Consider the following 22,578-nt stretch of genomic DNA (forward strand, 5'->3'; position numbering starts at 1 on the left):
CTCTATTTAGGTTTCCAAGTGTCTATAAAGCCCTTTTTAGTCAAAATAACTACGTTTGGTCACCAAAGGTCCGAAAAACTTTTTTTAGCAAAAATGACTGTATTTTTGTCTTTTAGAGTCTTAAAATGCCGGGTTTATACAAGATAAGTGCATTTCGTAACCAGTGATCTGAAAATTTTTTTGGCCAAAATGACTCTATTTTGGTTTCCAAGTGCCTAAAAAGCCTTTTTAAGTCAAAATAACTGCATTTGGTCAGCAAAGGTATGAAAAAAAATTTAGTCAAAATGATTGTATTTTCGTAAATTAGAGTCTTAAAAACCGGCTTTGGACAAGATAATTGCATTTGGTAACCAATGGCCTGAAAAAATGTTTTTGGTCAAAATTACTCTATTTAGGTCTCCAAGTGTCTAAAAAGCCCTTTTTAGTCATAATAACTACGTTTGGTCAACAAAGGTCTGAAAAACTATTTTAGCCAAAATGACTGTATTTTTGTCTTTTAGAGTCTTAAAAAGGAAGGGTTTAGACAAGATAATTGCATTTCGTAACCAGTGATCTGAAAAAAATTTTTTGGTCAAAATGACTCTATTTTGGTCTCCAAGTGTCTAAAAAGCCCTTTTTAGTCAAAATAACTGCATTTGGTTACCAAAGGTCTGAAAAAAAATTAGTCAAAATGATTGTATTGTCGTCTTTTAGAGTCTTAAAAAGCCGGTTTTGGACAAGATAATTGCATTTGGTAACCAATCACCTGAAACATTTGTTTGGGTCAAAATGACTCTATTTTGGTCTCAGAGTGTCTAAAAAGCCTTTTTTAGTCAAAATAACTGCATTTGGTCACCAAAGGTCTGAAAACCTTTTTTGTAGCCAAAATAACTGTATTTTTGTCTTTTAGAGTCTTAAAACACCGCTTTTAGACAAGATAAACTACATTTGGTAACCAATGGCCTGAAAAAATGTTTTTGGTCAAAATGACTCTATTTAGGTCTCCAAGTGTCTATAAAGCCCTTTTTAGTCAAAATAACTACGTTTGGTCACCAAAGGTCTGAAAAACTATTTTAGAGTCTCAAAACTCCGCATTTAGATTTGGTATTTGTTTGGGTCAATATTACTCTATTTTGGTCTCCAAGTGTCTAAAAAGCCTTTTTTAGTCAAAATAACTGCATTTGGTCACCAAAGGTCTGAAAACTTTTTTAGCCAAAATGACTGTATTTTTGTCTTTTAGAGTCTTAAAAAGCTGGGTTTAGACAAGATAATTGCATTTCGTAACCAGTGATCTGAAAACATTTTTGGTCAAAATGACTCTATTTTGGTCTCCAAGTGTCTAAGAAGCCCTTTTAAGTCAAAATAACTGCATTTGGTCAGCAAAGGTATGAATAAAAATTTAGTCAAAATGATTGTATTTTCGTCAATTAGAGTCTTAAAAACCGGTTTTTGACAAGATAATTGCATTTGGTAACCAATGGCCTGAAAAAATGTTTTTGGTCAAAAGGACTCTATTTAGGTCTCCAAGTGTCTAAAAAGCCCTTTTTAGTCATAATAACTACGTTTGGTCAACAAAGGTCTGAAAAACTATTTTAGCCAAAATGACTGTATTTTTGTCTTTTAGAGTCTCAAAACTCCGCATTTAGATTTGGTATTTGTTTGGGTCAAAATGACTCTATTTTGGTCTCCAAGTGTCTAAAAAGCCTTTTTAGTCAAAATAACTGCATTCGGTCACCAAAGGTCTGAAAAACTTTTTTAGCCAAAATGACTGTATTTTTGTCTTTTAGAGTCTTAAAAAGCCGGGTTTAGACAAGATAATTGCATTTCCTAACCAGTGATCTGAAAACTTTTTTTGGTCAAAATGACTCTATTTTGGTCTCCAAGTGTCTAAAAAGCCATTTTAAGGCAAAATAACTGCATTTGGTCAGCAAAGGTATGAAAAAAAATTTAGTCAAAATGATTGTTTTTTCGTCTATTAGAGTCTTAAAAAGCCGGTTTTGGACAAGATAATTGCATTTGGTAACCAATCGCCTGAAACATTTGTTTGGGTCAAAATGACTCTATTTTGGTCTACAAGTGTCTGAAAAGCCCTTTTTAGTCAAAATAACTACGTTTGGTCACCACAGGTCTGAAAACCTTTTTTTAGCCAAAATGACTATTTTTGTCTTTTAGAGTCTTAAATCACTGCTTTTAGACAAGATAAACTACATTTGGTAACCAATGGCCTGAAAAAATGTTTTTGGTCAAAATGACTCTATTTAGGTCTCCAAGTGTCTATAAAGCCCTTTTTAGTCAAAATAACTACGTTTGGTCACCAAAGGTCTGAAAAACTATTTTAGAGTCTCAAAACTCCGCATTTAGATTTGGTATTTGTTTGGGTCAAAATGACTCTATTTTGGTCTCCAAGTGTCTAAAAAGCCTTTTTTAGTCAAAATAACTGCATTTGGTCACCAAAGGTCTGAAAAACTTTTTTAGCCAAAATGACTGTATTTTTGTCTTTTAGAGTCTTAAAAAGCCGGGTTTAGACAAGATAATTGCATTTCGTAACCAGTGATATGAAAACTTTTTTTGGTCAAAATGACTCTATTTTGGTCTCCAAGTGTCTAAGAAGCCCCTTTTAATTCAAAATAACTGCATTTGGTCAGCAAAGGTGTGAAAAGATTTTTAGTCAAAATGATTGTATTTTCGTCTATTAGAGTCTTAAAAACCGGTTTTGGACAAGATAATTGCATTTGGTAACAAATGGCCTGAAAAAATGTTTTTGGTCAAAATTACTCTATTTAGGTCTCCAAGTGTCTAAAAAGCCCTTTTTAGTCATAATAACTACGTTTGGTCACCAAAGGTCTGTAAACCTTTTTTAGCCAAAATGACTGTATTTTTGTCTTTTAGAGTCTTAAAACACCGCTTTTAGACAAGATAAACTACATTTGTTAACCAATGGCCTGATAAATGTTTTTGGTCAAAATGACTCTGTTTAGGTCTCCAAGTGTCTAAAAAGCCCTTTTTAGTCAAAATAACTACGTTTGGTCACCAAAGGTCTGAAATTTTTTTAGCCAAAATGACTGTATTTTTGTCTTTTAGAGTCTTAAAACGCCGGTTTAAGACAAGATAATTGCATTTCGTAACAAAAGGCCTGAAAAAATGTTTTTGGTCAAAATGACTCTATTTTTGATCTCCAAGTGTCTAAAAAGCCTATTTTAGTCAAAATAAATGCATTTGGTCACCAAAGGTCTAAAATACTTTTTTAGCTAAAATTACTGTATTTTTGTCTTTTAGAGTCTTAAAACGCCGGTTTTAGACAAGATAATTGCACTTGGTTAACCAAAGGCCTGAAAAAATGATTTTGGTCAAAATGACTCTATTTTTGGTTTTCAAGTGTACTTTAGTCAAAATAAATGCATTTGGTCACCAAAGGTCTGTAAACCTTTTTTAGGCAAAATGACTGTATTTTTTTCTTTTAGAGTCTTAAAACACCGCTTTTAGACAAGATAAACTACATTTGGTAACCAATCGCCTGAAACATGTTTTTGATCAAAATGACTCTATTTTTGGTCTCCAAGTGTCTTAAAATCCTTTTTTAGTCAGAATAACTGCATTTGGTCACCAAAGGTCTGAAAACCTTTCTTAGCCAAAATGACTGTATTTTTGTCTTTTAGAGTCTCAAAACGCCGCTTTTAGACAAGATAACTGCATGTGGTAACCAATCGCCTGAAACATGTTTTTGATCAAAATGACTCTATATTTTGGTCTCCAAGTGTATTAAAAGCCTTTTTTAGTCAAAATAATTGCATTTGGTCACCAAAGGTCTGAAAAAAATATTTCGTCAAAATGACTGTATTTTCGTCTTTTAGAGTCTTAAAAAGCCGGTTTTGGACAAGATAATTGCATTTGGTAACCAATCGCCTGAAACATTTGTTTGGGTCAAAATGACTATTTTGGGCTCAAAGTGTCTAAAAAGCCTTTTTTTTAATTAAAATAACTGCGTTTGGTCACCAGAGGTCTGAAAAACTGTTTTTAGCTAAGATGCCTGTATATTTGTCTTTTAGAGTCTCAAAACGCCGCATTTAGACAAGATAACTGCATTTGGTAACCAATCGCCTGAAACATGTTTTTGGTCAAAATGACTCTATATTTTGGTCTCCAAGTGTCTAAAAAGACACTTTTAGTCAAAATAACTGCATTTAGTCACCAAAGGTCTGAAAAAAATGTAGTCAAAATGATTGTATTTTCGTCTATTAAAGTGTTAAAAAGCCGGTTTTGGACAAGATAATTGCATTTGGTAACCAATCGCCTAAAACATTTGTTTGGGTCAAAATGACTCTATTTTGGTCTCCAAGTGTCTAAAAAGCCTTTTTAGTCACCAAAGGTCTGGAAACCTTTTTTAGCCAAAAAGACTGTATTTTTGTCTTTTAGAGTCTCAAAACGCCGCTTTTAGACAAGATAACTGCACTTGGTAACCAATCGCCTGAAACATGTTTTTCGTCAAAATGACTCTTTTTTTGGTCTCCAAGTGTCTATAAAGCCTATTTTAGTCAAAATAAATGCATTTGGTCACCAAAGGTCTGAAAACCTTTCTTAGCCAAAATGACTGTATTTTTGACTTTTAGAGTCTTAAAACACCGCTTTTAGACAAGATAAACTACATTTGGTAGCCAATGGCTTGAAAAAATGTTTTTGGTCAAAATTACTCCATTTAGGTCTCCAAGTGTCTAAAACGCATTTTTTAGTCAAAATAACTGCATTTGGTCACCAAAGGTCTGAAAAACTGTTATTTAGCCAAGATGCCTGTATTTTTGTCTTTTAGAGTCTCAAAACGCCGCATTTAGACAAGATAACTGCATTTGGTAACCAATGGCCTGAAAAAATTGTTTTTGCTCAAAATGACTCTATTTTGGTCTCCAAGTGTCTTAAAAGCCTTTTTTAGTCAAAATAACTGCATTTGGTCACCAAAGGTCTGTAAAAAAAATTTAGTCAAAATGACTGTATTGTAGTCTTTTAGAGTCTTAAAAAGCCGGTTTTGGACAAGGTAATTGCATTTGGTAACCAATCGCCTGAAACATTTGTTTGGGTCAAAATGACTATTTTGGTCTCAAAGTGTCTAAAAAGCCTTTTTTAGTCAAAATAACTGCATTTGGTCACCAAAGGTCTGAAAAACTTTTTTAGCCAAGATGACTTTATTTTTGTCTTTTATGGCACTTTTCCACTGCAAGTACCGGCTAGTACCGGCTCGGCTCTACTCGGCCCTGCTTGGCCCGGTCTGCTTTTCCACTGCAGTACCGCATGGTATAGTGTCGGAACGGTTCGGTACGGTACGGTATAGGTTTGCTTTTCCACTGTGTATAGTACTGATAAGTAGTGGGCAGGATTACTCTGTAGTTGCACCGCCTCTACTGCCGTGACATCATCTTAAGGAGACACAGCAAGGAGACACAGCAATGGAGCCTATGGAGGGAATGGTGTTCCTGATTCTCGGCATGTGGATTCTTTTCACCACTCGGCAAAGACTCTTTTTACAAAGGAGGCTGATGGCAGCAAAGCTAAATACTGCAGAAAAAAACAAGAGAGTATGGGAACTCCTACAACAAAGTAAAGATGATGATGACAGGTTTGCTCAGCGGTGCACAAGGGTAAGCTTTAGCACTGTTTTTGGCACTTTTCCACTGCAAGTGCCGTGTTATGTGTGTGTTATGTGTGTGTTATGTGTGTGTTATGTGTGTGTTATGTGTGTGTGTGTGGTATGTGTGTGTGTGGTATGTGTGTGTGTGGTATGTGTGTGTGTGGTATGTGTGTGTGTGGTGTGTGTGTGTGGTATGTGTGTGTGTGGTATGTGTGTGTGTGGTATGTGTGTGTGGTATGTGTGTGTGGTATGTGTGTGTGTGGTATGTGTGTGTGGTATGTGTGTGTGTGGTATGTGTGTGTGTGGTATGTGTGTGTGGTATGTGTGTGTGTGGTATGTGTGTGTGTGGTATGTGTGTGTGGTATGTGTGTGTGTGGTATGTGTGTGTGTGTGTGGTATGTGTGTGTGTGGTATGTGTGTGTGTGGTATGTGTGTGTGTGGTATGTGTGTGTGTGGTATGTGTGTGTGTGGTATGTGTGTGTGTGGTATGTGTGTGTGTGGTATGTGTGTGTGTGTGGTATGTGTGTGTGTTATATGTGTGTGTGGTATCATTTGTTAAAATGAGTATTCTGTGTATTTCAGATCCTTATGCTGCAAAGTCGCCGCCACAGACCTTCTGTTTGGACTGTAAACCGAGCTTCTGATTGGTGGGATGTCATTGTTCCCAATTTTACAAACACTCAGTGGCTGGAGAACTTTCGAATGTCAGAAGAAACATTTGCCTACTTGTGCAACAAAGTGCGTCCAGTGATGGAAAGACATGACACAAACTTTCGTGTTTGTGTTCCTTTAAAGAAGAGAGTAGCCATTGCACTGTGGAAGCTCGCAACTGGCTCTGAGTACAGAAGTGTTGGACATCTGTTTGGTGTAAGCATAACAACTGTTTGTCGATGTGTCCATGATTTCTGTGCAGCAGCAGAGATTTTGTTGGTACCAGAACAAATTCGTTTTCCAGATCAGGAGAAGTTTAAAGAAATAGCTGCCTACAATGAGAACAGGTGGGGGCTTCCACAGTGCATTGGTGCTATTGATGGATCTCACATACCCATCATAGCACCACAGGACTATCACTGTGACTATTTCAACCGTAAAGGCTGGCACTCCATCATCCTTCAAGGTGTTGTTGATGGAAAGGGACTCTTCTGGAATGTTTTTACTGGGCTGCCTGGAAGCATGCATGATGCTCGGGTTTTGAGACTGTCCACACTGTGGGATCTGTTAATTCGTGGAACACACAAACCAACTAACACTAGAAACATTGGTGGTGTGAATGTTGGCTACTACATCCTAGGAGATTCTGCCTATCCCTTGCAGCAGTGGCTCATAAAACCATTCAGTAACACTGGACGGCTGACAACAGAACAGCAGGTGTACAACATGAAAATCTCCAGAGCACGTGTAGTGGTAGAAAATGCATTTGGTAGATTAAAAGGAAGATGGCGTTGCCTTATGAAAAGAAATGACTGTGCAGTTGACCTTGTGAAATCTATGGTCCAGACTTGTTGTGCACTACATAACCTTTGTGAGAGTCATGGAGAAGCCTATGAGAGTTCATGGGATTCACCTTCTGTACCAGAGCCTGTAGTGGCACTGGCACAGGCTGTAGAGGAAGAGGGCAGGGATGTACGTGAGGCTCTGATGCGTTACTTGAATAGTTGACTCCTGTCAAGCTATAGCAAAAATAGTTCCAAGTATAATGTCTAGCTTCCCTTTTTTTTTTCTTTTAACGTGCTTTAATTATTGTGGTATGGTGATTTGACCGATCATCAGCACGGGAGGTGAGAAGGCTTTATCATCACCACCGAGCATCGCTGCTGACCACAGCACTTGCTACTGTATACCTGCTATGTCAAGTTGGTAAGCTGAAGGAATGTGTACAGTAGCAGGTGGTGTGGTCAGCAACGATGCTCGGTGCTGATGATAGCCTTCTCACCTCCCGTGCTGATGAACTGTCAAATCACCATACCACAATAAAAAGTTTGTTTTAAAAAAAAAAAAAATGAGACATCAATGGGCAGAAATATTTACATGCAAATATTATATGTATACATCTATTTTTTTTTTTTGGTCACCTCCTGCCACGTGTATAATGTTTTGCTTTCCTTTTTTTTATAGTAAATATGCTTTCAGTAGCAATTGTTACAGTACATTCAAATACAATATTAAATTAATCTAAAAGCAATGAACTACACATGTTTGTCCACTGTTTTGGATTTTTATTGTACAAAACCAGGTACAAAAATGTAAAAATATAAAACATTAAAACGCTAAAAGGTGTAGCAAACTGTTTTTTTGTATTTTTTGCAATATGTACTGCATGGGTTATGGCTGAGAATTCTGGTCTCGCCGGCCACTCAGCGCCTGTGCAAGCATACCCATGACATTGAGGAAGGCTTGGTTGAATGCAGCCGTTTGAGAATTTTCCTGCATCCTTAAGGCCGCTTCCTGTTCCCTTGCTAGCCGGGCCTCCTCAATTGCCATTTGTACATGGCGCTCCCTCTGTGCCCGGTTAAGCTCCTGCTGCTCAATATCAGCCACCTGCATGTCTTTTAAAATAGCAGCATGCTCCTGGCTCCGTTTCCTCTTGCCTGGACAAAAAAGAAGAAAAATTAAAGTGTTGTTTTGGAAAAAAAAATCAATAGATGTATGTGTGTGTGTGTGTGTGTGAACATATATATATTATACCTGAGACAACACACTCTGATGCTGCGCTGTTGACAGAGGTTGAAGGTGTTGGTGTCCGTGCTGGTGTTGGTGGTCGTACTGGTGGCGAAATTGCTGCACCCACTTGTGAAGATGAGTCCTCATTCCATGGTGAAAGCGCAGAAGAATCAATAGTTAACAAATCTGAAAGAAAAAACAAAATCATAAATACACATTTTATATATATATATATATATATATATATACACACACACACACAGGAAAAGCAAGCTTTACAGCAGACGGTCAACTGTGATCACTTACCATCTTCTGTGTTCTCCAACAACACCGCGGATGAGTCCAGGGCTCCCTCCCTTCCATTGCTTGCCGGTCTACTACCGTAAATAGCGTCCATTTGTTCAAACCATTTCCATTTTTTCCGGTTTGAACCACTCCGGCTGTTGTGGTCCTTTACAGTTCTATAATCACTTTTTAATTTTTTTAATTTGTCCCTGCACTGCTTAGAGGTGCGGTGGTAGCCGTGTGTGGCCAGCAGCTGAGAAAGTTCCAGAAACACCTTTTCATTCCTGGTCGCCCCATCCAGCTCTCGTTGTATCCGCTCCTCAGCTAACAATGAAAGGAATGTCTGCACCTCCTCCATTGACCAATTTTCAGACATCCTTTGGGCTCACTTCTGGTCTGGCAGCGAATCTGTTGGCAATCTGGGGATTAGACACAAGCCATGGCAGCAGTGAAAATTGTTATAAATACAGTGTGACAGTACAGTGTGACAGTGGAATACAGTGTGACAGTACAGTGTGACAGTGGAGTACAGTGTGACAGTGGAGTACAGTGTGACAGTACAGTGTGACAGTGGAATACAGTGTGACAGTGGAGTGCAGTGTGACAGTACAGTGAGACAGTGGAGTACAGTGTGACAGTACAGTGTGACAGTGGAGTACAGTGTGACAGTACAGTGTGACAGTGGAATACAGTGTGACAGTGGAGTACAGTGTGACAGTACAGTGAGACAGTGGAGTACAGTGTGACAGTACAGTGTGACAGTGGAATACAGTGTGACAGTACAGTCTGACAGAACACAACCCTGAGATCTTTAACCTGTTCAGTACAGTTCCAGCAGGGTTAAGGGAATTGCACAGGGGAATGGATGTCAAGACCCCATTGAACTAAAATGTTAATTTTATGGGTTACTAGTCAAAGGGGTTTAAAAAAAAATAGCATGGGGGCAGAGCACTGGTACCAATGCAAAAATTACATTCAGCAAAGGAGCAATGACTGACACAAAAAAAGTGTTTAATTGGCCAATAAATTACATTTCTATGATGGCTTCATTAAAAAAAAAGGGGGTCTGCTATTTATTTTGGGGGACCTTTGCATGAGCCATTTCTAGGAGCCATTTCTTCTTTTTTAGCAAGCAGAGAAACATTTGTCAGCAATAGGGTATCTTTATTTTTATGTCACTTTTGCTGTAGCACATTTGATGAAGAATGCTGAGCCTGGAACATAACACAGCAGACAGGTCATTGGGGGTTAACACATTTCTCACTACAATGCCATTTCAGGCTTTTGCTGTGTGCTGGAACACAGGAGGTGTTTTATTACCTGCTACTACTTTTTAAGGCCAGTGCCCCTGAGTGGTGGTACATGGTGCGCCCTCCCCACATAAAAGAACATGAACCTCTTCTGTATCTACTCACAATCCTATGGCCTCTCAACACACGCTTCTCCCTGCAGTGGTGTTGCATAAACAATGACAGTGATTTATTGACCAATCACTGCCTTGTAGTGAGGACCAATCAGGCTGCATGGGAGGGGTTGTGGATTTTAGTACCGATATGGTACGCTTGGAACCACAATCGAGTAGGTACTGTTTTTCAGGGCCGTACCGTTCGGTTCCATGCAGTGGAAAAGCAAACCTATACCGTACCGTACCGAACCGTTCCGACCCTATACCATGAGGTACCGCAGTGGAAAAGCACAAAAGCGTGCCGAGCCGGTACGGTTCTATGCAGTGGAAAAGCACCATTAGAGTCTCAAAACGCCGCTTTTAGACAAGATAACTGCATTTGGTAACCAATGGCCTGAAAACATGTTTTTGGTCAAAATGACTCTATTTTGGTCTCCCAAGTGTCGAAAAAGCCTTTTTTAGTCAAAATAACTGCATTTGGTTACCAAAGGTCTGAAAAACTTTTTTTAGCCAAAATGACTGTATTTTTGTCTTTTAGAGTCTCAAAACGCCGCTTTTAACAAGATAACTGCATTTGGTAACCAATGGCCTGAAAACATGTTTTTAGTCAAAATAACTCTATTTTTGGTCTCCAAGTGTCTAAAAAGCCTATTTTAGTCAAAATAAATGCATTTGGTCCCCAAAGGTCCGAAAACCTTTTTTAGCCAAAATGACTGTATTTTTGACTTTTAGAGTCTTAAAACACCACTTTTAGACAAGATAAACTACATTTGGTAACCAATGGCCTGAAAAAATGTTTTTGGTCAAAATGACTCTATTTAGGTCTCCAAAGCCTGTTTTAGTCAAAATAACTGCATTTGGTCACCAAAGGTCTGAAATACGTTTTTAGCTAAAATTACTGTATTTTTGTCTTTTAGAGTCTTTAAACGCCGGTTTTAGACAAGATAATTACATTTCGTAAGAAAAGGCCTGAAAAAATGTTTTTGGTCAAAATTGTCTCCAAGTGTCTAAAAAGCATTTTTTAGTCAAAATAACTGCATTTGGTCACCAAAGGTCTGTAAAAAAATTTAGTCAAAATGACTGTATTTTTGTCTTTTAGAGTCTTAAAAAGCCGGTTTTGGACAAGATAATTGCATTTGTGTAACCAATCGCATTTGGTAACCAATCAGCGCATTAAGACAAGATAACTGCATTTGGTAACCAATGGCCTGAAAAAAAACATTTGTTTGGGTCAAAATGACTACTTTGGTCTCTTTGGGTCAAAATGACTACTTTGGTCTCAAAGTGTCTAAAAAGCCTTTTTTTAGTCAAAATAAGTGCGTTTGGTCACCAAAGGTCTGAAAAACTTTTTTACTCAAAATGACTGTATTTTTGTCTTTTAGAGTCTCAAAACGTCGCTTTTATACAAGATAACTGCATTTGGTAACATGTTTTTGGTCAAAATTACTCTATTTTTGGTCTCCAAGTGTCTAAAAAGCCTATTTTAGTCAAAATAAATGCATTTGGTCACCAAAAGTCTGAAAACCTTTTTTTTTAGCCAAAATAACTGTATTTTTGTCTTTTAGAGTCTTAAAACACCGCTTTTAGACAAGATAAACTACAATGGCCTGAAAAAATGTCTTTGGTCAAAATGACTCTATTTAGGTCCCCAAGTGTCTAAAAAGCCCTTTTTAGTCAAAATAACTACGTTTGGTCACCAAAGGTCTGAAAAACGATTTTAGCCAAAACGACTGTATTTTTGTCTTTTAGAGTCTTAAAACGCCGCATTTAGACAAGATAACTGCATTTGGTAACCAATGGCCTGCAAAAAAAATGTTTTTGGTCAAAATGACTCTATTTTGGTCTCCAAGTGTCTTAAAATCCTTTTTTAGTCAAAATAACTGTATTTGGTCACCAAAGGTTTGAAAAACTTTTTTACCCAAAATGACTGTATTTTTGTCTTTTAGAGTCATAACCACTTCTATTACAAAACCCTATTGTAACCCTATTACAAAATGACGGCGGGAATGTGGTTGTGTTATCCTGACCGGATGTCATATGACGTCGGCAGGATAACACAGCTCTGGGCGCCCCCCAGGGGCACGCAGAGCAGCGATCGGTGATGCGAGGTGTCAGCCTGACACCCTGCACCTCCGATCTCGGTAAAGAGACTACTGACGTAGCTCTTTACCATGTGATCAGCCGTGTCCAATCACGGCTGGTCACATCGTAAACAGGAACAGCCGTTGATCGGCTTTCCTTAGTTCGTGCCTGACAGGCACGAGTAAAGGAGCGCCGATTGGCGGCTCCCCTGAAAGGGGGGGGGTCAGCACTGGTAATCAGATCATTGATTACCAGTGCAGACACTCGGGGGGGATGCCACTAGATCCACCAGGGATGCCCACTATGACCCCAGGGATGCCCACTATGGCCACCAGGGATGGCAATCAGGGCTCAGGGAGCCCCCCATTGCCCTCCCCATCAGTGATGCCCACCAGTGTCCTCCCTATCAGTGCTGCCCACAAGTGCCCATCATTGCCATCCTTTAGTGTCGCCCACCAGTGCCGCCTATCAGTGCCCATTAGTGCCCATCAGTGCCGATCAGTGCCGCCCATCAGTGCCCATCAGTGCCCACCAGGGCTGCCTATCAGTGCCCATTAGTGCCCGTCAGTGCCACCTATCAGTGTCCATCAATGCCGCCTAACAGTGCCCAGCAGTGCCGCCTATCAGTGCCCACCAATGCTGCATATCTGTGCTACCTATCAGTGCCACATATCAGTGCCTATCAGTGCCACATATCAGTGCCTATCAGTGCCACATATCAGTGCCGCCTATCAGTGCCGCCTATCAGTGCCACCCCATCAGTGCCACCCCATCAGTGCCACCCCATCAGTGCAACCCCATCAGTGCCTCCTCATCAGTGCCTGTCAGTGCAGTCTCATCAGTGCTCATCAGTGCAGGAAAAAACTTATTTATTTACAAAATTGTATAACATAAACAAAAAAACTTTTTTTTTCAAACTTTTCAGTCTTTTTTTATTTGTTTAGCAAAAAGTAAAAATCACACAGGTGATCAAATACCACCAAAAGAAAGCTCTATTTGTGGGGGAAAATGACATAAATTTGGTGTAAGTACAGTGTTGCATGACCGCGCAATTGTCATTCAAAATGCAACAGCGCTAAAAGGGGAAAATTGGCCTGGGCAGGAAGGGAGGGAAGTGCCCTGTATTAAAGTGGTTAAAAAGCCGGGTTTAGACAAGATAATTGCATTTCGTAACCAGTGATCTGAAAACATTTTTTGGTCAAAATGACTCTATTTTGGTCTCCAAGTGTCTAAAAAGCCCTTTTTAGTCAAAATAACTGCATTTGGTCACCAAAGGTCTGAAATAGAAATTTAGTCAAAATGACTGTATTTTCGTCTATTAGAGTCTTAAAAAGCCGGTTTTGGACAAGATAATTGCATTTGGTAACCAACCGCCTGAAACATTTGTTTGGGTCAAAATGACTCTATTTTGGTCTCCAAGTGTCTAAAAAGCATTTTTTTTTGCATTTGATCACCAAAGGTCTGAAATTTTTTTTAATATTTATTGAGTATAAACAGTACACTGAATAAATAACATGAACGGTAGACATAATCAGTTACAGAACCAGTGTTCGGAAAAATACAAATATATAAAGGATATAACAGCAACAGTACAGGAAAACGTCATCTATAAACCATCGCATTCAGGTGAAAATTACAGCCAAGTAAACAAACCTGAGCATGTGCCCATGTGCATAAGAGAAGGATAAATAAAAACATACAGTTATTCCCTCCCAATAGTAATAGGACCATGAACATCTAGCAATATAGCACACACCTCCGTAAAGTAGCAAAAACCCACCTGAAGTACTAAGTGCAAAGGAGAAGGGAAGGGAAAAAAGGAAATCAGTGGCAGAAAACTTTAAGGGAGGGGGGGAGGGGGGAAAGGAAGGGAAAGGATGGGAGGACTCTGCACGCTAGACCTTCTCAAGAAATGCTACCCTATCCAATGAGCAGCCGATCCATAACCAACTGGGGGAGCCAAGGCCGGGTCATCCAACCAAGGTTGCCATAACGAGGCAAATTTCTTGTGAGCCTTTTGATGCTGGTATGTCAGCTTTTCCCTGATTAAAGAGGCATTGACCTGTGTTATCCACTGGCCCCTGCTTGGCACCCTGGAGGCGATCCAAAATCTAGCAATTAATTTGCGAGCAATATACAACAATCGCAACACGGCAACGTGAGCATTTGGGGTCAGAGTGTCCACCTCCAGAGCACCAAGCAGACAGACCACAGGATCCCTTAGTAGCTGAAAATTATACACTTTAGAGATCGTGACAATTACCTTCCCCCAGTAGTGAAACAGCTTGGGACATCTCCACATCATGTGTATAAGTGTACCCTGGTCTCTCACATTTGGGGCACAAGGGAAGTAGATCTGCGTCCCCAACGTTACAGCTGCATCGGTGTTCTGTATGCTCTGTGAAACAGAAATAAGTGAGATATCTTATGGGAGGCCGACACCAACACCAAAGGGATCGATGAGAGGCAAAGATCCCACGTCTCCCCATCTATGGGTCCAAGATCCCCCTCCCACCCCGCATGAGCAGGGAGGGAAGAGGGGTCCTGCACGGATCCCAACAGAAGGACATAAACCTGTGAGATCATACCCTTCTTGTCCGAGACCCGAAACACCTCACCCAACAGGCAGTGAGTGTCGGGTGTCAAAGAAGCCAAGCCTGCCTGGGCCATCATCGCGTGCCTCAATTGTAGGTAGCGAAAGAAACAGTGCCTAGGAACATCAAACTCCCTCTGTAAGACTTGAATATATTTGAGTACCCCAGCTCTAAACAATTGTGCTATAAAATATACACCATGGGCCTCCCACATCTCCGCGCCCTCTAGACGAAACAGTTCCGAAAAGTTGCGATTATGCCAAATCGGAGTCTGAGGAAGGTAACCCGTGATCTGCAACATCCCCTTGACACAGCGCCACACCATGCGAATCAAGGCGAGTGTGGGTAACCGAGTCCCCATATTGGAGAACCCCGCTTCAAGGTGTACAAGGACAGGGTGAGGTGAGTCAGTAGGGACCAATAAGGACCCAATAGGATCGAATGGATCCAAAAGACCCCAGCCCCCCATATGCTGAACCTGGAAGGCTAGAAAATATACTCCGGGGTTGGGGACTGCCAAGCCACCACTATCCTTGCCCATCTGAAGGGTAGCCAATTTAATCCTAGCCACTTTTTTGCACCAGATCAGTTCTCGGAACTGGGAGTCAATCCTATAGAACCATTTCCTGGGTATCGAGATTGGGGAGTTGTGCAAGACATAAATAAGTTGAGGAGCCCACACCATCTTAATTAGATTGACTTGCCCAGCCACCGACAAGGGAACTTTGCAGCAGAGGTACGAGGTTCAGTGTGATATACAGGGTAGGATCAGGAGACACCTGGATCCCCAAATATTTGAAGGAGTCAACCACTCGCACTGTGGATGCACAGTCCGGAAGAGGCTGAGTTATGGGATCAAGGGGCATTAAAACTGATTTATCCCAATTTATGGAAAATCCCGACAGGGACCCAAAATAGTCAATAAGGGACATTACCGCCCACAAGGATTCCCCTGTATCACCTAGGTAGAGCAGTGTGTCATCCGCATAGAGTGAGATAACGTCTGCATGGGAGCCCCTTCTGAACCCCACTATGTCAGGGGAGGACCGAATCCGCACCGCTAAGGTCTCCAGTGCCATGGCAAACAGCAATGGAGATTGCGGGCAGCCCTGTCTAGTCCCCCTGTGCAAACAGAAGGGTCCAGAAAGCTCCCCGTTCACCCTCAGTCTGGCCTGGCCATCAGTACCCGCACCCAGTTCAGAAAGTTCTCTCCCACACCAAAGCGCTTGAGAACTTCCCATAGGTACACCCATTCAACACTATCGAATGCCTTAGCGGCATCTAGCGAAAAGTCTGCCCGGTTCCCAGGGTTGTCTACTGGGATCTGAAGGTTCAGAAATAGTCAGCGGAGATTAAGTGCCGTCGATCTTGTCAGGATAAATCCCGATTGATCCCTATGGACAACCCCCTGGACAACAGAGGACAGCCTACTGGCCAGTATCTTAGCTAGAATTTTAACATCCGTTGTGAGTAGAGATATGGGCCTTTAGGAATCCGCCAAAAGCGGATCCTTGCCGGGCTTCAGCAGGAAAACAACTATAGCTTCGGACATAGAGGCAGGAAGGCGGCTGTTAGAGATACAAGTGGTAGCCTGATGGCAGAGGAAGGCCCCACGTGTGCCAGAGGGCGGTGCTTAGACAGGAACCCCCAAGGTAAGTGACACAGGCTAACCTGAGGTGCGGAATCTAAGTATCCACCGGTTTTCACCAGAGCCTCTAGTGGTGAGGATGGATTTTGCTGCGTGTGGATACCAGGTCGCAGTCCTCAGGGTCACCCCACCAAGGGAGAAGCCGGTCAAGATCCGAAGGCAGATAAGCAGACAAGGGAGATCCGAGAGAATGGTCAAGTCTCAAAACGCCGCTTTTAGACAAGATAACTGCACTTGGTAACCAATCGCCTGAAACATGTTTTTCGTCAAAATGACTCTTTTTTTGGTCTCCAAGTGTCTATAAAGCCTATTTTAGTCAAAATAAATGCATTTGGTCACCAAAGGTCTGAAAACCTTTCTTAGCCAAAATGACTGTATTTTTGACTTTTAGAGTCTTAAAACACCGCTTTTAGACAAGATAAACTACATTTGGTAGCCAATGGCTTGAAAAAATGTTTTTGGTCAAAATTACTCCATTTAGGTCTCCAAGTGTCTAAAACGCATTTTTTAGTCAAAATAACTGCATTTGGTCACCAAAGGTCTGAAAAACTGTTATTTAGCCAAGATGCCTGTATTTTTGTCTTTTAGAGTCTCAAAACGCCGCATTTAGACAAGATAACTGCATTTGGTAACCAATGGCCTGAAAAAATTGTTTTTGGTCAAAATGACCCTATTTTGGTCTCCAAGTGTCTTAAAAGCCTTTTTTAGTCAAAATAACTGCATTTGGTCACCAAAGGTCTGTAAAAAAAATTTAGTCAAAATGACTGTATTGTAGTCTTTTAGAGTCTTAAAAAGCCGGTTTTGGACAAGGTAATTGCATTTGGTAACCAATCGCCTGAAACATTTGTTTGGGTCAAAATGACTATTTTGGTCTCAAAGTGTCTAAAAAGCCTTTTTTAGTCAAAATAACTGCATTTGGTCACCAAAGGTCTGAAAAACTTTTTTAGCCAAGATGACTTTATTTTTGTCTTTTATGGCACTTTTCCACTGCAAGTACCGGCTAGTACCGGCTCGGCTCTACTCGGCCCTGCTTGGCCCGGTTTGCTTTTCCACTGCAGTACCGCATGGTATAGTGTCGGAACGGTTCGGTACGGTACGGTATAGGTTTGCTTTTCCACTGTGTATAGTACTGATAAGTAGTGGGCAGGATTACTCTGTAGTTGCACCGCCTCTACTGCCGTGACATCATCTTAAGGAGACACAGCAAGGAGACACAGCAATGGAGCCTATGGAGGGAATGGTGTTCCTGATTCTCGGCATGTGGATTCTTTTCACCACTCGGCGAAGACTCTTTTTACAAAGGAGGCTGATGGCAGCAAAGCTAAATACTGCAGAAAAAAACAAGAGAGTATGGGAACTCCTACAACAAAGTAAAGATGATGATGACAGGTTTGCTCAGCGGTGCACAAGGGTAAGCTTTAGCACTGTTTTTGGCACTTTTCCACTGCAAGTGCCGTGTTATGTGTGTGTTATGTGTGTGTTATGTGTGTGTTATGTGTGTGTGTGGTATGTGTGTGTGGTATGTGTGTGTGTGGTATGTGTGTGTGTGGTATGTGTGTGTGTGGTATGTGTGTGTGTGGTGTGTGTGTGTGGTATGTGTGTGTGTGGTATGTGTGTGTGTGTGGTATGTGTGTGTGGTATGTGTGTGTGGTATATGTGTGTGTGGTATGTGTGTGAGTGGTATGTGTGTGTGTGGTATGTGTGTGTGGTATGTGTGTGTGTGGTATGTGTGTGTGTGGTATGTGTGTGTGGTATGTGTGTGTGTGGTATGTGTGTGTGTGTGGTATGTGTGTGTGTGGTATGTGTGTGTGGTATGTGTGTGTGTGGTATGTGTGTGTGTGGTATGTGTGTGTGTGGTATGTGTGTGTGTGGTATGTGTGTGTGTGTGGTATGTGTGTGTGTTATATGTGTGTGTGGTATCATTTGTTAAAATGAGTATTCTGTGTATTTCAGATCCTTATGCTGCAAAGTCGCCGCCACAGACCTTCTGTTTGGACTGTAAACCGAGCTTCTGATTGGTGGGATGTCATTGTTCCCAATTTTACAAACACTCAGTGGCTGGAGAACTTTCGAATGTCAGAAGAAACATTTGCCTACTTGTGCAACAAAGTGCGTCCAGTGATGGAAAGACATGACACAAACTTTCGTGTTTGTGTTCCTTTAAAGAAGAGAGTAGCCATTGCACTGTGGAAGCTCGCAACTGGCTCTGAGTACAGAAGTGTTGGACATCTGTTTGGTGTAAGCATAACAACTGTTTGTCGATGTGTCCATGATTTCTGTGCAGCAGCAGAGATTTTGTTGGTACCAGAACAAATTCGTTTTCCAGATCAGGAGAAGTTTAAAGAAATAGCTGCCTACAATGAGAACAGGTGGGGGCTTCCACAGTGCATTGGTGCTATTGATGGATCTCACATACCCATCATAGCACCACAGGACTATCACTGTGACTATTTCAACCGTAAAGGCTGGCACTCCATCATCCTTCAAGGTGTTGTTGATGGAAAGGGACTCTTCTGGAATGTTTTTCCTGGGCTGCCTGGAAGCATGCATGATGCTCGGGTTTTGAGACTGTCCACACTGTGGGATCTGTTAATTCGTGGAACACACAAACCAACTAACACTAGAAACACTGGTGGTGTGAATGTTGGCTACTACATCCTAGGAGATTCTGCCTATCCCTTGCAGCAGTGGCTCATAAAACCATTCAGTAACACTGGACGGCTGACAACAGAACAGCAGGTGTACAACATGAAAATCTCCAGAGCACGTGTAGTGGTAGAAAATGCATTTGGTAGATTAAAAGGAAGATGGCGTTGCCTTATGAAAAGAAATGACTGTGCAGTTGACCTTGTGAAATCTATGGTCCAGACTTGTTGTGCACTACATAACCTTTGTGAGAGTCATGGAGAAGCCTATGAGAGTTCATGGGATTCACCTTCTGTACCAGAGCCTGTAGTGGCACTGGCACAGGCTGTAGAGGAAGAGGGCAGGGATGTACGTGAGGCTCTGATGCGTTACTTGAATAGTTGACTCCTGTCAAGCTATAGCAAAAATAGTTCCAAGTATAATGTCTAGCTTCCCTTTTTTTTTTCTTTTAACGTGCTTTAATTATTGTGGTATGGTGATTTGACCGATCATCAGCACGGGAGGTGAGAAGGCTTTATCATCACCACCGAGCATCGCTGCTGACCACAGCACTTGCTACTGTATACCTGCTATGTCAAGTTGGTAAGCTGAAGGAATGTGTACAGTAGCAGGTGGTGTGGTCAGCAACGATGCTCGGTGCTGATGATAGCCTTCTCACCTCCCGTGCTGATGAACTGTCAAATCACCATACCACAATAAAAAGTTTGTTTTAAAAAAAAAAATGAGACATCAATGGGCAGAAATATTTACATGCAAATATTATATGTATACATCTATTTTTTTTTTTTGGTCACCTCCTGCCACGTGTATAATTTTTTGCTTTCCTTTTTTTATAGTAAATATGCTTTCAGTAGCAATTGTTACAGTACATTCAAATACAATATTAAATTAATCTAAAAGCAATGAACTACACATGTTTGTCCACTGTTTTGGATTTTTATTGTACAAAACCAGGTACAAAAATGTAAAAATATAAAACATTAAAACGCTAAAAGGTGTAGCAAACTGTTTTTTTGTATTTTTTTGCAATATGTACTGCATGGGTTATGGCTGAGAATTCTGGTCTCGCCGGCCACTCAGCGCCTGTGCAAGCATACCCATGACATTGAGGAAGGCTTGGTTGAATGCAGCCGTTTGAGAATTTTCCTGCATCCTTAAGGCCGCTTCCTGTTCCCTTGCTAGCCGGGCCTCCTCAATTGCCATTTGTACATGGCGCTCCCTCTGTGCCCGGTTAAGCTCCTGCTGCTCAATATCAGCCACCTGCATGTCTTTTAAAATAGCAGCATGCTCCTGGCTCCGTTTCCTCTTGCCTGGACAAAAAAGAAGAAAAATTAAAGTGTTGTTTTGGAAAAAAAAAATCAATAGATGTATGTGTGTGTGTGTGTGAACATATATATATTATACCTGAGACAACACGCTCTGATGCTGCGCTGTTGACAGAGGTTGAAGGTGTTGGTGTCCGTGCTGGTGTTGGTGGTCGTACTGGTGGCGAAATTGCTGCACCCACTTGTGAAGATGAGTCCTCATTCCATGGTGAAAGCGCAGAAGAATCAATAGTTAACAAATCTGAAAGAAAAAACAAAATCATAAATACACATTTCATATATATATATATATATATATATATATATATACACACACACACACAGGAAAAGCAAGCTTTACAGCAGACGGTCAACTGTGATCACTTACCATCTTCTGTGTTCTCCAACAACACCGCGGATGAGTCCAGGGCTCCCTCCCTTCCATTGCTTGCCGGTCTACTACCGTAAATAGCGTCCATTTGTTCAAACCATTTCCATTTTTTCCGGTTTGAACCACTCCGGCTGTTGTGGTCCTTTACAGTTCTATAATCACTTTTTAATTTTTTTAATTTGTCCCTGCACTGCTTAGAGGTGCGGTGGTAGCCGTGTGTGGCCAGCAGCTGAGAAAGTTCCAGAAACACCTTTTCATTCCTGGTCGCCCCATCCAGCTCTCGTTGTATCCGCTCCTCAGCTAACAATGAAAGGAATGTCTGCACCTCCTCCATTGACCAATTTTCAGACATCCTTTGGGCTCACTTCTGGTCTGGCAGCGAATCTGTTGGCAATCTGGGGATTAGACACAAGCCATGGCAGCAGTGAAAATTGTTATAAATACAGTGTGACAGTACAGTGTGACAGTGGAATACAGTGTGACAGTACAGTGTGACAGTGGAGTACAGTGTGACAGTACAGTGTGACAGTGGAATACAGTGTGACAGTGGAGTGCAGTGTGACAGTACAGTGAGACAGTGGAGTACAGTGTGACAGTACAGTGTGACAGTGGAATACAGTGTGACAGTACAGTGTGACAGTGGAGTACAGTGTGACAGTACAGTGTGACAGTGGAATACAGTGTAACAGTGGAGTACAGTGTGACAGTACAGTGAGACAGTGGAGTACAGTGTGACAGTACAGTGTGACAGTGGAATACAGTGTGACAGTACAGTCTGACAGAACACAACCCTGAGATCTTTAACCTGTTCAGTACAGTTCCAGCAGGGTTAAGGGAATTGCACAGGGGAATGGATGTCAAGACCCCATTGAACTAAAATGTTAATTTTATGGGTTACTAGTCAAAGGGGTTTAAAAAAAAATAGCATGGGGGCAGAGCACTGGTACCAATGCAAAAATTACATTCAGCAAAGGAGCAATGACTGACACAAAAAAAGTGTTTAATTGGCCAATAAATTACATTTCTATGATGGCTTCATTAAAAAAAAAAAAGGGGGTCTGCTATTTATTTTGGGGGACCTTTGCATGAGCCATTTCTAGGAGCCATTTCTTCTTTTTTAGCAGGCAGAGAAACATTTGTCAGCAATAGGGTATCTTTATTTTTATGCCACTTTTGCTGTAGCACATTTGATGAAGAATGCTGAGCCTGGAACATAACACAGCAGACAGGTCATTGGGGGGTTAACACATTTCTCACTACAATGCCATTTCAGGCTTTTGCTGTGTGCTGGAACACAGGAGGTGTTTTATTACCTGCTACTACTTTTTAAGGCCAGTGCCCCTGAGTGGTGGTACATGGTGCGCCCTCCCCACATAAAAGAACATGAACCTCTTCTGTATCTACTCACAATCCTATGGCCTCTCAACACACGCTTCTCCCTGCAGTGGTGTCGCATAAACAATGACAGTGATTTATTGACCAATCACTGCCTTGTAGTGAGGACCAATCAGGCTGCATGGGAGGGGTTGTGGATTTTAGTACCGGTATGGTACGCTTGGAACCACAATCGAGTAGGTACTGTTTTTCAGGGCCGTACCGTTCGGTTCCATGCAGTGGAAAAGCAAACCTATACCGTACCGTACCGAACCGTTCCGACCCTATACCATGAGGTACCGCAGTGGAAAAGCACAAAAGCGTGCCGAGCCGGTACGGTTCTATGCAGTGGAAAAGCGCCATTAGAGTCTCAAAACGCCGCTTTTAGACAAGATAACTGCATTTGGTAACCAATGGCCTGAAAACATGTTTTTGGTCAAAATGACTCTATTTTGGTCTCACAAGTGTCGAAAAAGCCTTTTTTAGTCAAAATAACTGCATTTGGTTACCAAAGGTCTGAAAAACTTTTTTTAGCCAAAATGACTGTATTTTTGTCTTTTAGAGTCTCAAAACGCCGCTTTTAACAAGATAA

The 22,578-nt window shown here is 41.2% G+C and overlaps 2 protein-coding genes across 2 annotated transcripts; both read left to right on the plus strand.

The window, feature by feature from the left end:
• Nucleotides 1–5,453: 5,453 nt before the first annotated feature.
• Nucleotides 5,454–7,255, plus strand: LOC309558667 (uncharacterized protein; the record flags this gene model as incomplete). Its single annotated transcript, XM_082261726.1, has 2 exons — nt 5,454–5,606; nt 6,179–7,255. 2 exons carry the CDS (start codon nt 5,454–5,456, stop codon nt 7,253–7,255), a joined length of 1,230 nt encoding a protein of 409 aa, XP_082117852.1.
• A 10,274-nt stretch (nt 7,256–17,529) lies between these two features.
• On the plus strand, nt 17,530–19,301 carry LOC309558669 (uncharacterized protein; the record flags this gene model as incomplete). Its single annotated transcript, XM_082261729.1, has 2 exons — nt 17,530–17,682; nt 18,225–19,301. 2 exons carry the CDS (start codon nt 17,530–17,532, stop codon nt 19,299–19,301), a joined length of 1,230 nt encoding a protein of 409 aa, XP_082117855.1.
• Nucleotides 19,302–22,578: the final 3,277 nt, after the last annotated feature.

This window comes from Pelophylax lessonae, assembly GCF_965119305.1.
Source record: "Pelophylax lessonae genome assembly, chromosome: 6".
NCBI lineage: Eukaryota > Metazoa > Chordata > Amphibia > Anura > Ranidae > Pelophylax > Pelophylax lessonae.